Genomic DNA, 15894 nt, shown 5'->3' on the forward strand with positions numbered 1-15894 from the left:
ATCACATCCTACCAATCAGAAAAAGACCCATTTATGCATACTGTCTGCTTTCTGCCAGCCAGCCAATCTTCTATCCATTCTAATATGTTACCCACTACACCACATGCTTTTATTTTCCATAATAACCTTTGATGTGGCACCTTATCAAATGCCTTCTGGAAATCCAAGTACAGTACGTCTACAGGCTCCCCTTTATCCACTGCGCATGTTACTCCTTCAAAAAGCTCCAATAAATTGGTTAAAATGATTTTCCTTTCACAAAATCAAGCTGACTTTTCCCAATTGCCTTGAGCTCTTCTAAGTGCCCAGCTATAACCTCCTTAATGATTGATTCTAATAATTTACCCACGATAGACGTCAATCTAACTTGCCTATAGTTTCCTGTTTTCTGCCTCCCTCCCTCATTGAATATAGGGGTTACATTTGCTGCTTTCCAACCTGATGGAACCTTTCAAGAATCTAGAGAACTTTGGAAAATTAACACCTGCACATTGACTACCTCATTAGCTATCTCTTTTAAGACCCTAGGATGTAGTCTGTTGGGATCCGGGGACTTGCCAGCCTTCAGCTCCATCAATTTGCTCAGTACTGTTTCCCTAGAGATTTCAATTTCACCAAGCTTTTTTCTCCTGTTCACCTCCTGATTTTCAGCTATTACTGGAATGCTTTTTGTATCGTCTATAGTGAACACAGAAGCAAAATATTTGTTCATTTCCTCTGCCATTTCCTTATCATCTACTATTAACTCCCCACTGTCACTCTCTAGGGGACTAACACTCACTTTACTTACTCTTTTCCTTTTTAAGTACCTGTAGAAACTCATTTTTTATGTTTTATGTTTTTACATTTCTAGCTAGCTTTCTCTCCTACTCTAATTTCTTTCTCCTGATTAACCTTTTAGTCATTCTTGTTAGTCATTCTCTGCTGTTCTTTATATCCTGTCCAATCATCTGTCCTGCCACTCATGCTTTTTCCTTAAGTTTGATGCTTTCCTTAACATCTCTAGTTAACCATGAATGGTGGGTCCTCCCCTTAGAATTTTTCTTTATAGTAAGATGTACTTATTCTGAATACTCTGAAATATCCCCTTAAACGTCTGCCACTGCTTCTCTATTGATCTAATGTCTAGCCTAGTTTCCCAGTTCACCTCAGCTAGCTCAGCTTTCATCCCCACATAGTTGCCCTTATTTAAGTTTAAGATACTAGTCTTCGACTCACTCTTCTCCCTTTCAAACTGGATGTAAAATTCAATCATATTGTGGTCACTGCTACCTAGGGGTACCTTTACTCTGAATTCATTAATTAATCCTGTCACATTACACAATACCAAATCTAATATAACTTGCTGTCTTGTTGGTTCTAGAACATGCTGCTCTGAGAAACTGTCTCGAAAGCATTCTAAGAACTCCTCATCCAGGCTACTACTGCCAATCTGATTTTTCCAGTTTATGTGTAGATTAAAATCACCCATGATTATTGCTGTCCCTTTATCACAAGCACACAATATTTTCTCTTGAATACTTTGTCCTACATTCTGGCTACTGTTAGGGGCCTGTAGATCACTCCCACTAATGACTTTTTTCTCTTACTATTCCTCATCTCCACCCAAACCGATTCTACATCCTGATCCCCTGAACCAAGGTCGTCTCTACTATTCCACCAATGCCCTCTTTGGTTAACAGTGCTATCCCTCCACCTTTACCTAGCTTCCTATTCTTCTTGAATGTCATGTACCCTTCAATGTTAAGGACCCAATCGTTGTCGTCCTGCAGCCACGTCTCTGTAATTGCTATCAGATCATATTTATTTACTTCAATGTGGGCCATCAATTCATTTACTTTGCTATGAATACCATGTGCATTCAGATAGAGAGCCTTCAGTTTTGTCTTTTTGTTACCTTTGTAACATCTAGTCTTGACTGTTGATGTATTCTTAGGTTTTTTCTCTCTGTTCCTTCCTGCCATTCTCTGACCCTCATTTCTCATATTGCTATTTTGTTCTCCTGTCTTGACTCTACACCTTGAATTGCTACCTCTACCCAAGCTTGATCCCTCACCTCTCTTGTTTAAGGCCCTCTCTACTTCCCTAGTTGTGCGAGTTGCGAGGCCACTCATCCCAGCATGGTTCAGGTGTAAACTGTCCCAACGGTCAGCCCCCACTTTCCCCAGTACTGATGCCAGTGCCCAACAAACTGGAACCCACTTTTCCCACACCAGTCTTTGAGCCATGCATTCGTGTCTCTCATCTTATTTGCCCTATGCCAATTTGCACGTGGCTTGGGTAATAATCCAGAGATTATTACCTTTGGGTTCTGCTTCTTAATTTGGTACCTAGCTCCTCATACTGACTTTACAGAACCTCTTTCCTAGTCCTGCCTATGTCATTGGTACCTACACGGACCACGGCAACTGGATCCTCCCCCTCCCACTGAAAGTTCCTCTCCAGCCCTGAGCAGATGTCCCGAACCCTGGCACCAGGCAGGCAACATAGCCATCTGGACTCTCGCTCTTTGCCGCAGAGAACAGTGTCAATCCCCCTCACTATACTATCTCCTACTGCTACTACATTCCTTTTTGCTCCCCCTGCTTGAATGGCTTCCTGTACCACAGTGCCATGGTCAGCCAGCTCATCCATCTTGCAGACTTCGCTTTCATCCACACAGGTTGTGAGCACCTCAAACCTGTCTGACAATTGCAAAGCCTGATGCTTCTCCCCTACTGTCTGCTCGATCCCATTACCTGCCTCACTGACAGTCACATCCTCCTGTCCCTCACTGCTGACCAAAACAGATGAACCTCTTCTAAAAGGTGTGACTGTCTTCTGGAACAAAGCATCCAGGTATTTCACCCCCTCCTTTATATTGCGCAGTGTCTGCATTTCGGCTTCCAGATCAATAATTCTGATCTGGAATTCCTCAAGCTGCTTACACTTCCTGCAGACGTGTTGGTCATGGACCACCTTGATGTCCAAAAGCACCCACATCTCACAGCTGCAACATAACACTTGTCCTGCCATTCTAACTTGTTATTTAGTTAATTTACTTTAATAACTTTCTTCCTATATATGCTACAATTTACTGTGTTTATTGAATGCTAGTACCACTGACAACTAAAGGTTATATGCTTCTAAAGTACAAGATATGTGTTTTAGATGTTTGTTTAAATTACTTTATTTTTTATTGCTCTTTTTGTCTTTATAATTTGATTTTAATTTTAAAGTTTTCAAGTTTTGTATTTTTTTATTTTAAAGTTGTAATTCTTTCTTTTTATAGATCTCCCTTAAGTGGCCTGTCCTAAGCTGGTTTCTCATGCAGTGTCCCTTACACTGAACGCTTACCGGCCAATCAACTTAGTAGCTTCCTGTAATGTCACAGTTCCTTTTTTTTCTTTTTCCCTGACTGCATCCTTTTCAAACTGAAGTCTCTCCCGCTCTCCTCACCATTTTCAAACTGAAGTCTCTCCCGCTCTCCTCACCATTTTCAAACTGAAGTCTCTCCCGCTCTCCTCACCATTTTCAAACTGAAGTCTCTCCCGCTCTCCTCACCATTTTCAAACTGAAGTCTCTCCCGCTCTCCTCACCATTTTCAAACTGAAGTCTCTCCCGCTCTCCTCACCATTTTCAAACTGAAGTCTCTCCCGCTCTCCTCACCATTTTCAAACTGAAGTCTCTCCCGCCCTCCTCACCATTTTCAAACTGAAGTCTCTCCCACTCTCCAGGTCCTTTTTAAACTGAAGTCTCTCCTATTCTCCGCGCCCTTTTTAAACTGAAATCTCCCCCGCTCTCCATATACTTTTCAAACTGAAGTCTCTCCCACTCTCCGCGTCCTTTTGAAACTGAAGTCCCTCCCACTCTCCACAATCTTTTAAACCTGAAATCTCTCCCGCTCTCTGCTCCCCACGTCCTTTTTAAACTGATTTCCCACCGCTCTCCGTGTCCTTTTCAAACTGAGGTCTCTCCTGCTCTCAGTGCCCTTTTCAAACTGAAGTCTCTCCCACTCTCCATGCACTTTTCAAACAGAAGCCTCTCCCGCTCTACACATCCTTTTCAATCTGAAGTCTCTCCCAGTCTCTGCGTCCTTTTCAAACTGAGGTCTCTCCTGCTCTCCGCATCCTTTTTAAACTGAAGTCTCTCCTGCTCCCCGCGTCCTTTTCAAAGTGATGCCTCTCCCGCTGTACACATCCTTTTCAATCTGAAGTCTCTCCCACTCTCTGCGTCCTTTTCAAACTGAGGTCTCTCCTGCTCTCCGCATCCTTTTTAAACTGAAGTCTCTCCTGCTCCCCGCGTCCTTTTCAAAGTGATGTCTCTCCCGCTCTACACATCCTTTTCAATCTGAAGTCTCTCCCATTCTCTGCGCCCTTTTCAAACTGAAGTCTCTCCCGCTCTACACGTCTTTTTCAAACTGAAGTCTCTCCTGTTCTCCGCACCCTTTTCAAACTGAAGTCTCTCCCTCTCTCTGTGTCCTTGTCAAACTGATGACCCTGCCGCTCTCTGCGCCCTTTTTAAACTGAAGTCTCTCCCGCTCTACGCGTTCTTTTCAAACTGAAGTCTCTCCCGCTCTCTGCGCCCTTTTCAATCTGAAGTAATAGGCACAGTACTGACCATACTCAATCAGCCCATGCTTGCAAAACTCAGAACATATTGTCTAATGTTGGATGTGATTCCACGATTAGACAACACTTACAGAACAATCCTGAGTGTGCTAAGAATTACACTGACAACTAATTTAAGATTATCAGTTGGGCTTACAATGTGACTCACTTACACTTGCTAGAAGCTACCTTTATTCATTCGCAGGGACCTGTCCTCTGCAGGCAAAAAGAATATGTGCAGGCATTGCACCTTTTTGATTTAAACTAAAATGTGCGGCACAAGAGTTCCCTAGTGAATTCTCCATGGCTGTGCCTCAAACAATCAGAGTTGACTTGCCAACCAATCAGCAGCCTTTTCTCATGCAGTGTGAATCATTGCTCCCTTTGAAATTTAGTATTCTTGCATCTGTCCTGATGAGTGTGAGACAAAACACTTCTACAGCATGTCTCTTTTTCAGCAATACTCAAGTTCTGTACTACCAAGCGACTATTGCCCAAGTGGTCAAACCTTTCTATTTAGAAGATGTAAAAATATGCCTCTAGGTTTACCTTATGCACTGGACATTTTGTTTAATTATATTAATATTTTTGGTACTTTTGAATGTCATTTGTGGCTATTTCAGGCTCACACTATACAGTATTTCACTGTGTGAATAGAAACACACTTGAGGAAGTCTCAGACAACCTGTGTGATATCAGCATAAAGCCCAGCTCTGAGGAAGAGGCCTGCAATATCAACTCCTGTCCAGCCTTGTATGAAAAAAAATCACTTTATTTTCTTTCACATTTTATTAAATTACTACTATCCTGAATTTTTTTAAATGATTTTAGCATAAATATTCCTTATTTTTCTTGACAGTTGGGACATTGGAGAGTGGTCTGAGTGCAGTAAAACATGCGGACTGGGTATGCAGCACAGACAGATCCTGTGCAGACAGGTCTATGCAAACTATACGACAACAGTACAACCATACCGGTGCCAATTCTTAGAGAAACCTGAGACCATCAGCACATGCCAGATGAAAATTTGTAGTGGGTGGCAGATCTATACAGAATGGAGTTCTGTGAGTAAATGCTAATAAGTGCTACTGTGCAAAACACACTGCAGTTGTCTCACTGATCAGTGTATCAGTAACTGGAGAGTGTAAGTTTAAGATCATCAACAAAAGACCCAAGGGAGAAATTAGGAGAACTGTTTTGTGCAGAAATTATTAGAATATGGAATGCCCAATAAAAAACATTGATAATAGCATAATCCATAGTACCTTTGAAAAGGAGAGTGGATGAATATTCAAAAAAGAAAATATATAAGCAGGTATTGCCAAAGGACAGGGTAATCAGACTGAGTGCACTGTTTCAGTGAACCAACATGTCAATGGGAAATCCCCTCCTTCTGTGCTGTAATATTTTGTAAGAGAACCAATGAATACCAGGTTCAGTGATGTTCTTGTTGTTGATATTCCCCTTTTTTCAATCATTCTTCTGAAAGATAATTGATAATAAGCCAATAATAGAAGTTTTTTTGCACAAATGGAAGTGAATGACAGGATATGGGCCTTACAACTCTCCATTGGGGAAAATATCAAAACAAAAGCAGGTGTTTCCCAATGAGTGGAATGGGGACAATTCACAGATAAGTTACATGGTTTTGCTGTGGCTCTGGTTTGTCCCCAGCAGAAGGCTCAAAGCAAAATAAGCAGAAGCTTGAGACTAAGTCACTAACCCAGCATCTAGCGTAAGGAAGCACTGCGTGACCCTCTGAACAGAAGTAGAATATTTTTCAGATTGAGGTTGATAGCGTTTGCATTAATGAAGGCCTTTGATGTAACTAGTGGAAACCCAAGGATGAGTATATTTGATTGTGCCTCTTCTCTTGCTTATAGGAATGTTATTGAGTACCCTTTACATTTATACTAATTTAATGTGTAGGATACTACTTAATTTACACATTAAGCATAGGCAGTAGAAGGATGTTAAATATTACATCTCCATGGTTTATTTTCCCCAATAACAGTGTTCAGCTCCTTGTGGAGTTGGTCAGAGAAACAGAGATGTGAAGTGTGTGAGCAATTTGGGTGATATCGTGGATGATGAAGAATGCAATATGAGACTGAGGCCAAACGATATTGAAAACTGTGACATGGGGCCATGTGCAAAGAGCTGGTTCTTCACTGATTGGAGTGACCGGGTAAATATAATTCTTAGTTTTTCTGGTATTAATTAATTAACCAATTGATTTAAATGTTTATGAACATTTTTGTTATAAATATTCTCGAATTCTGTACCTCAGAAGGTGGTGGAAGTGGAAATGATCAATGATTTAAAAAGGAAATTGGATGGTTACTTGTGCAAAATAAACCTGCAGGGCTTTGGAGATAGAGTGGGGGAATGGGACTGACTGAGTTGCTCTACAGAAAGCCAGCATTGATTTGATGGGCTGAATGGCCTCCTTCTGTGCCAAAATGATGCCATGGGCTGAATTTTGTTGTTGTATTGTGAGTCCTGCCAATGGTCCTGGAAGCAAGGTGGAGCAGCCTAGTTTTAGCGGTCTGCAAGGCCTAGGGCCGCATCTTATCTGCAGCAGGCAGCTATTTGGTTGCCATTAAGGTGGCTGTCCAATCATAGGACTAGCAGCTGAGCACTCTCAGCAGTGCAACCAGGAGCAGTGGACCAGGACCAGAACGGCACCTGGAGGAAGAAGTCATGGAAGGGCAGTTCCCTCACAACAGGTAAGTGGGGTCTGGGGAAACCAGAGCCAGTCAGGCAGGCCCTGGTGAAGTGGGCAGGGGAGGGTGTCGGTCGGTGAGGGCTGGTGGTGCTGATGCTGCAAGGGTGGCCATTGCACGGGATCTCCTCCATGGGCCAAAGAGTGCCTGAATAGAATGGCCCACTCGCCCAAGCTCGGTGGGAGGCCACCATGGTTTACCTCATAGTTTCTCACAAGGTGGATAGCCCACTAGCCACTGGTAAAATGCCTGGGGTGACAGAATTGGCCTCTGGGGAGGAATTCGTCCCACTGCTTTTCCTGCCACTGGCAAAACGGCACGGCAGCTGGAAAACGATGGGCACTCCACCCACTGCCTTCTGTCACCGTTTTATGGACAGCCTCACCTCCTAGCCAGTCCCCAGGGGGCTGGTAAAATTTAGCCTTATGACTCTATGCTCCAAGATAATCAGTTTGTATACCAGAAATAAATTGAATAAATTCCTGTTATGTCATGTCTTCAAATAAAAAAACTTTAATTTATGTGACTCCTTTCACATGCTCAAAATGTCCCAAATTACTTTACAGCCAATTAATTACTTCTGAAATGTAGCTACACTTATTTTACAGGCAAATGTGATACCTAGGCCTATGGCATCATTTTGCCCTGCAACACCTATGAACTATGGCACCATTTAGTTTGAAATTGGGGGGTGGCCTTTATTGCAAGGGGGATGAGTATGAAAATAGAGATGTCTTGCTACAACTGGGGCATTGGTGAGACCTCACCTAGAGTACAATATACAGTTTTGGTCTCCTTGCTCAAGGAAGGATATGCTTGCACTAGAAGCAGTTCAGAGAAAGTTCATTAGGCTGATTCCTATGTTGAAAGGGGTTTCTTATGATGAAAAGTTAAGCAAGTTGGGCTCATTGAAGTATAGATGAATGAGAGGTAATAATGAAACATATAAGATTCTGAGTGGACTTGACACGGTAGATAGTGTGAGGATGTTTCCACTTGTGGGGGGACTAGAACTAAGGGCACAGTTTAAAAATAAGGGGGCTCCCATTTAAGAGGAAAATGAGGAGGAATTTCTTCTCTGAGGGTCTTTAGCCTTTCGAGTTCTCTTCCACAGAAAACAGTGAAAACTGGGGCATTGATTATATTTTTGATTGACAAGGAAGTCAAAGGTTATTGGGGACAGGCAGGAAAGTGGGATTAAGGCCACAGTCAGATCAGCCATTATCTTATTGATTGGAAGAACAGACTCAATGGGCTGATTGGCCTACTTCTACTCCTATTTCTCATGATTTTTTGACCAAGGGAAATGTGCACACTTCTGGTAAGGGCCATAGTGTCCGCCATTTTGGTGAGGGCATTAGTATGTGGGCTCAGGTGCACTAGAAGTATGTAAGGGAGACAGACTGTGACGTCAATCAGCTTGTAACACTGATTAAATGCTATCCCTGCTATTTTGAAGCTCATCATTCTAGCTAATGCCCTTCTTTAAGCTTGCACGGATGAACAAGTGTTCAAGAACAGAAAAGAGCCGCCCCCCCACCCACCCACCCCAACCCCACACCCCAACCCCACACCCAACCCCAACCGCCACCCCAACCCCACACCCAACCCCAACCTACGCTACTTAAGAGCAGTGCCAATTACTTACAGGTTAGTAGCTGATTACTTTCTACTAGCTGTTGCTGAGTTTATGAAGTGTTTGGCTGTCTTTGCAATTATTTAAGGCAGCTAAAGTCTACAGTGAGTGATAAGTACTGAATGATTTTGTCCTGACTTCAAGGATTCTGCACAAAACATTGCTCTGACTTGAGTGCAGTAGTATTTATTCTACTTTGGCTACAGCATGACGGGGAGAATGAACAGAGATGACATAGAACAGGACAAGCTGCTAGAAGAGAGGTAGAAAGTGTAGTATAAGGGTCTGGCACATATAGGGTTAATGTTGGACTGAGTATAATACTGCCAACACAATGATGTAAGAGAACACATGACCCACACCTAGAGGTCAGTGTGATGTTGGACAGAGCCATGTGCAGATCCAAGCATGGAGACAGATGCTGGCTTGTCCCCTTAACTGTATCTTTGTAAATAGTTCTAGTAGTTAATAAAGACTTACGGTTAACCTACGTCAGGCTATGAAGACTTCATTAAAACATACTGAGATGTAACCAACAACCCACAACATGATGGCAGCTCGTGGAAAAATCCCAAAACCTTGCTAAAATGCAGAGACAAACAGAAATTCTGGAAGACTGAGGAAAAATTCAAAAAAGCATTCTGACCTGAAAAGAACCTCTCGAAGCAAAGGTGCAGAGGAAAAATCTCCTAAGAAAGGCTCAGAAGCTGAAGCCAGAAATTTAAAGTTCCTTACTGCAGCAGAGGAATCTCAACTGAATTTCTTTTGGAAGTCCACCTTCAGAGTGCAGATTTGGCAGAACTTGCAATGGTGAGCTAAATCTTTTAAATTTCCAAGCTGCAGATAACACTGAGAAATCTTTAAAGTAATTCAGAATCAGAAGTGCAGCTCGGGGGAAACCTGTCGCTCAAGCCCGATCCCCGAGTCAGAGCCTGAACACGTGGGACTGAATTTTCCCGTCGGCGATTGGGGGCAGGACCTGCTCGCCAACGGGAAAATGACGCGGGATGATGTCGGGAGGAACCCCAGACAGCGAAACCAGCTGTTCGCCTGCCAACCTGTCAATGGCCAATTGAGGCCATTGACAGAGTAATTAAGATAATTAAATACCTGCTCATCTAACCTTAAGGCTGGCGGGCAGGCCAGGAGCCCCAGTGGGCTTCTGATAATACATGAAACCTCATCCACTGGTGGGATGAGGTTTCATGTCCGTTTTTAAAAACTTTAATACATTTTATGTGATGTTTATTAACATGTCCCATCTTGTGTGACATTGTCACATGAGGGGGACATATTAATAATTTCTTAATTTTTCTATTTTTACAATTTTCTGGACTGTCAATAATCTCCCTGAGACAGTACTTTGTCTCAGGGAGCAGTGTGCTCTTTCGCGCGCATGCGTGAAAGAGTGCACTTTGACAGATGGGGAGTCCCTCCACCCCCCCACACAGAAAGCGCATAGTGCTTCCCATCAGGCAGCCCACTGGGTGGGCCTTAATTGGCCCGCCCACTCAAAATGGCGGCGGGCCCCGTTTCGGTGGCGGGTGTCGGCATTCCGCCCGCCGCTGAGCCGGTGGGGCCCGCACGCCCACCAAGGGCAAAATTCAGCCCATGGTGACCGAGTTTGTCAGAAACAAAAGAAAAGCGGAAGAGTCAATTAAATATTTCTGGAACATTACAACTGTTCAACTCAGTAAAAGGCAAGCAGAAGAGACTATTCAACAGACTCGCAAGTCAAAAAAGTAAAACGCTGAATAAGAGAAGCCTACAGGTGGCCATTGTTAAAAAATGTTTTTCAAGCTGAGTGCTATCGCTATTGTTGTGGAGCTCACCAAAACCAGCAAGTGCGGGAAATCCCTTTGGCTCTGAGTGAACGGTGATACCATCTTGAAATTCAGACAGGTCTTAAAACAGAACATACACTTACAAATTTTGAACATGGATCAGAATTCTTCACTTCTCAAGTCAATTCGGACTAATCCAAGGCCCAGATCAATCATAAAATTGGAGACTTTGGAGGAAGAGATTCTTAAGATACAGCAATGCTTCAGGTTGAAATAGAAAGTCAGAAGAAGAGTAAGTGAACACATTGCTTTACTTGGTAGGCCCAATTGCGGATGATATTATTGCATGACACAGGTTTAATGAATCATCTGCAAAATTCGAAGAGATACTAAAATCATTCGACATTTATTTTATTATTAAAATACTCGCTTGTTATGACCGGGAGGGGAGGGGCGTGCAATTTCTCTGATACCACTACTCCACAGATCGCACCATAATTGTAAATGTTTGATTCACTCATCACAATTGCCAATCATTTACACTTGTATTTTCTAGACCCAGAATAAAAGAGACTTTAACTAGGCTTCTTTCAGTAAACTCAGAATTATTGATTTATTATGAAACAAAACTTCCTTTTAAAAATCAGGTTGCAAAAACAGGTTAACATACAATTTGTAATCTGGAAGTGTCACGATATGCCCCTTTAAATCCAGACACACACACACACACACACACAAAGGACAAAACAAAAGGGTCTCTGTAGAGGTTGGCATTTAAGTAAAAAAAAACATATTTTGGCTAATGGGAAAACTGAATGAAAAAGAATAAAGTTCGAAGGGTTTTAACATTTTCGATCTGGTGTTCCTGCGTATGAAGACAGATCGCTGGTCATAGTAGTTGACTGGAAGTTATTTCCAAAGGGGCTTCAGTGAATCAATTTCCTTGACATCTCTCTCTTGTCTCAGCCTCTCAGGTTTCCAAGTACAGATGAGTTATACTGAGATGAGGGTTTTCTGGCTGGATGTTGATAACCACACTGAATTTCAGATAAGGCAGAGAGAGAGATAGTTGGGGAACCTTCCTTTTCAGCTTATTCCCAAAACTGAGTTTAAAAAAAAACAAGTTCAAAACAGAAAACTCAACACAGTTAGGTGTTTTCCAGAAAATCACCAGGGCAGCCTCACAGCCTGAAAGCAGGAGTTTTTTTCCTCCAGCAATTAAAGTTCAAGTAAACAAATAATTCTTATCTGCTCAGGTGCCTTGCTGGTCATTTAGCAGAAGTCATGTGACTTCTTGGAAAAGGCAGTTTGCTCACAGTCCAAAGTGAACTTATAACCTTTTAAAAAAAAAACCCAGGTCAGTTCCCAAGAAAGTGTCCAAATAATTCAATGTCTTTCCAATGTTTTAAAAAGCATATAGTTCTTGGAGATATGTATTCCTAACATGTCTCCATCCTTATGGAATGAAAAAACATTTCCAAATGCATTTTATTACAAAGTGTACAGGAAAAACATAGACAACATATGAAAAAAATTCAAATATGCACTCACTCATTCTCATTCACTCCTTATACAGAACCTATACAGTTTTCTCTGACCTTCTTGATTTTCAGATAATTCCAACAAAACTACATTCTTGATAACACACCAGCAATCATATCATTCTTCCCAGCCATATGAACAATCTTTAAGTTCTAAGGCTGTATTTGCAAGCTCCATCGGAACAGTCTGGCATTCTGAGTCTTAAATTTCTCTATAAGGCCAAGGGATTAAGGTCAGTATATGTTAGTGTATATATCAGTTTATATATATTTATAGCCATGACGGGCATATACATCAAAATGTTTAAGAGCCAGCAACAATCCAAGAATTTCCTTTTCTGCTGTACAGTATCTCTTTTGATGCTGATTTAATTTTTTAGGAAAGTAGCTCACTGGCTTCTGTATGCCCAATTGATCTTTTTGCAATAAGATCGCACCCATCCCCAAGTCACTAGCATCAATTGCCACCTTGAAGGGTTTAGTGAAATTAGGGGCAGCCAACACTGGTTCATTAGTTAGGACTGCCTTCAGCTTCTCAAAAGCTGTCTGGCACTCTCTTGACCATACCACCTTTGCCTTCTTTTTCAATAAATCCTTTAGTGGAGCAGCTATTGTGCTAAAATTTGAATAAACTTAAGATAGAAGTTGCACATCCCCAAAAATCTCATGATTTCCCATTTAGTTTTAGGGGCAGGGCATTCTACCAAAGCCTGTACTTTCGCTGTTCTTAGCAACACTTGTCCTTGCCCAATGATATGCCCTAGGTAAGTTACCGACACTTTTGAGAACTCATTCTTGGCATGGTTTATTACTAGATCTGCTGACTGTAATTGTTTAAATAGGGCTTCAAATTGTTCTAAAAAATCTTTCCAAGTGTTGCTGTAAATCAATACATCATCCAAGTAAACCACACAGTTAGGAATACAACTTGATTTATTAGTCTCTGGAAAGTGGATGGAGCATTTTTTTGCCTGAATGGCATTACTCAACATCTGTATAGCCTATTTGGCATGACAAAAGCCGATATCTCCTTAGTTCCTGACATTAAAGGTGCTTGCCAGTATCCTTTCAATAAATCTATCTTGGTAAGGAACATGGCAATTCCAAACTTGTCAATACAATCTTCCAAACAAGGGAAAGGTTACTGCATTAGCCTTTCTGTAATCTAAGCAGAATCTGGTTGACCCAGCAGATTTAGACACTAATGGAGAACTCCGACTGCTTTGACTAGGTTCAATTAGGTGATTTTCCAACATATATCAAATTTCTGCTTTTACCTGAGCCTGTTTCTCTGGGCTTAAATGATAAGGATGTTATTTTATAGGAGAATAATTCCCTACATCCACATCATGCATGACTAAAGTAGTACACCCTTTATGTTTACAGATTCCTTTAAATTCTCTAAGTAATCTTACTAGATCTTCTCATTGTTCTACTTCTAAGTATGAAAATATGGTATCTAACTGTCCTAATATTTCAGTGTTAGCCAACCAGATAGTAGGAGGTTCAATTTGTGAACTGTCTAAGTCTCTTTCTGCTTCACTCTCACTGTCTCTTTCATCCTCTACTATCCTTACTACCTGATATACCTGCTCCTTCTTACCTTCCTCGGTATTGTTTTAACATATTGATATGACACAGCCGTTTCCTTTTCTTGCGATCTGGGGTGTCTATCAAATAATTTATTTTACCAACTCTCTTAATTATCTTGTATGGACCACTGAACCATGCCTTCAGATGTTCCTCCTGTAAAGGCAATAACACTAACACTTCATCCCCGGGTTGAAATGTTCAGGTTTCAGCTTGCTTATATGCCCGTTCCTTTGTCTTTGTTTGTGAAACTTTAAGATGTTCTTGAGCTACTTTACGGGCTCTCATGAACTGTTCCTGGAACACAGACACATAATCTAACACAGAGGATTCGTCCCTTAGTCCTAAAAATTTTTCTTCGATTAATTTTAGAGGACCTCCTGTCTCATGTCCATAAATTAATTCAAAAGGACTAAAACCAGTAGATTCATTAAATGAATCTCGGCTAGCAAAAAGAAGAAAGTCCAGTCCTTTGACCCAATCATGGGGATTTAAAAAAATTCACCCATGGGATGTGGGCTTTGCTGGCTGGGCCAGCTTTTATTGCCCATCCCTAGTTGACCTTGGTGGTGGTGAGCTGTCTTCTTGAACCACTGCAGTCCATGTGATGTAGGTACATCCACAGTGCTGTTAGGAAGGGAGTTCCAGGATTTTGACCCAACAAAGTCAGGATGGTGAGTGACTTGGAGGGGAACTTCCAACTTCATGACAATATGCTTTAATCATTGTTCTGAGAGTTTGAGGGTACCTCTCTAAAGCTCCTTGTGTCTGTGGAAGGTATGCTGTGGAGTTTAACTGTTTTATACTCAAGCTACTATTATATTTTGAAAAATTTTAGACATAAAGTTGGAACCTGGATCTGACTGGATCTCCATCAGTAATCCATATTGAGTAAAACATTGGGTTAACTTCTCTACTCCACCTTAGCTATAATTGTTCTCAAAGGGATGGCCTCTGGAAATCGAGTTGTCATATCCATAGTAGTAAGGATATACTGGTGTCCTGCTTTTGTTTTCGGTAACGGTCCCATACAGTCAACTAACACCCTACTAAACGGTTCCCCAAAATCTGGTATGAGAATTAAGGTGCCGATTTGATTGTAGGTTCTGGTTTTCCCACGTATGGCACGTTTTACAAAACTGCACCATGTCTTTGTGAAGACCTGGCCAATAAGAATGTTAGTTTATCCCTGCCTTCCTATGGCAGGGCATGTGGAGATATATCTCCACATTCCCTGCCATAGGAATTTCATATATTATCCATAATATCTCTTTCGGTATTGGGCAGTACCACTTTCTGATGAACAACCATACACTCTTCATCTGCCTTTCTGTGAAGAGATATTCTTCCTCATCAGAATCCCCTTTTTAACATAATAACATTCCGGAACTCCCTTAGCTTCAGCTTCAGTTTGAGCTGATTGGGCTACCTTACTTACCTCTGGATCGGCTTGTTGAGCCTCGATTAGAGAAGATTTACTAAACATTTCTTTCAGATTATCAAGCCTCGAAAGAAAGTTTCAGCTGACTGAATAACTGTCTGTGGTATCACTTTGATCTCCATTGATGGACTTTGCTTAGACATTGCTTGGGTCACCACACACGAAGGAAAAATTCCTGGATCCCTTTCCTGTGACTGCTCCATTACTTTAACCTCACTTGGGCTTTCATAATTCTGGGAGAAACTACTACCTTCACTCCTGCTAAATCATTTCCCAGGAGTAAGTCCATTCTATCTACAGGTAACTTCTGGACAAACCCTACCATCACTGTCCCAAACATTAGGTCATACTCAAATGCACTCAGTACAAAGGTACATGCATCTATTCCCTGCCAATACCATTTATTAAAATTTTGGCTTTCAATGCGCTCCCTGGTGGAAAAGTTATGCCTTTCCCCAGCAAAAATATTTGAGTGGCTCCCGGATCACTTAATATAATTATAGGTTTAGCTGTCTCATTTAAGGGCCAAGGGTTACTTTTCCTCTCATCAAAAAATCTTTATAACCTCATGTATTTTATTCACCTCC

At 41.6% G+C, this 15894-nt stretch overlaps 1 protein-coding gene across 1 annotated transcript in view; it reads left to right on the forward strand.

Moving 5' to 3' along the window:
* The window catches only part of LOC144670075 (thrombospondin type-1 domain-containing protein 4-like), a 253990-nt gene that overhangs the window by 206457 nt on the left and 31639 nt on the right, over window positions 1–15894 (forward strand). Inside the window, exons 12-14 of the mRNA XM_078532470.1 lie at window positions 5213–5342; window positions 5449–5653; window positions 6604–6777. Coding sequence (XP_078388596.1) covers window positions 5213–5342; window positions 5449–5653; window positions 6604–6777 — 509 coding nt within the window. The remainder of the gene's footprint in view (window positions 1–5212; window positions 5343–5448; window positions 5654–6603; window positions 6778–15894) is intronic.

The sequence above is a fragment of the Cetorhinus maximus genome, chromosome 30 (genome assembly GCF_964194155.1).
Source record: "Cetorhinus maximus chromosome 30, sCetMax3.hap1.1, whole genome shotgun sequence".
Classification (NCBI taxonomy): Eukaryota; Metazoa; Chordata; class Chondrichthyes; order Lamniformes; family Cetorhinidae; genus Cetorhinus; species Cetorhinus maximus.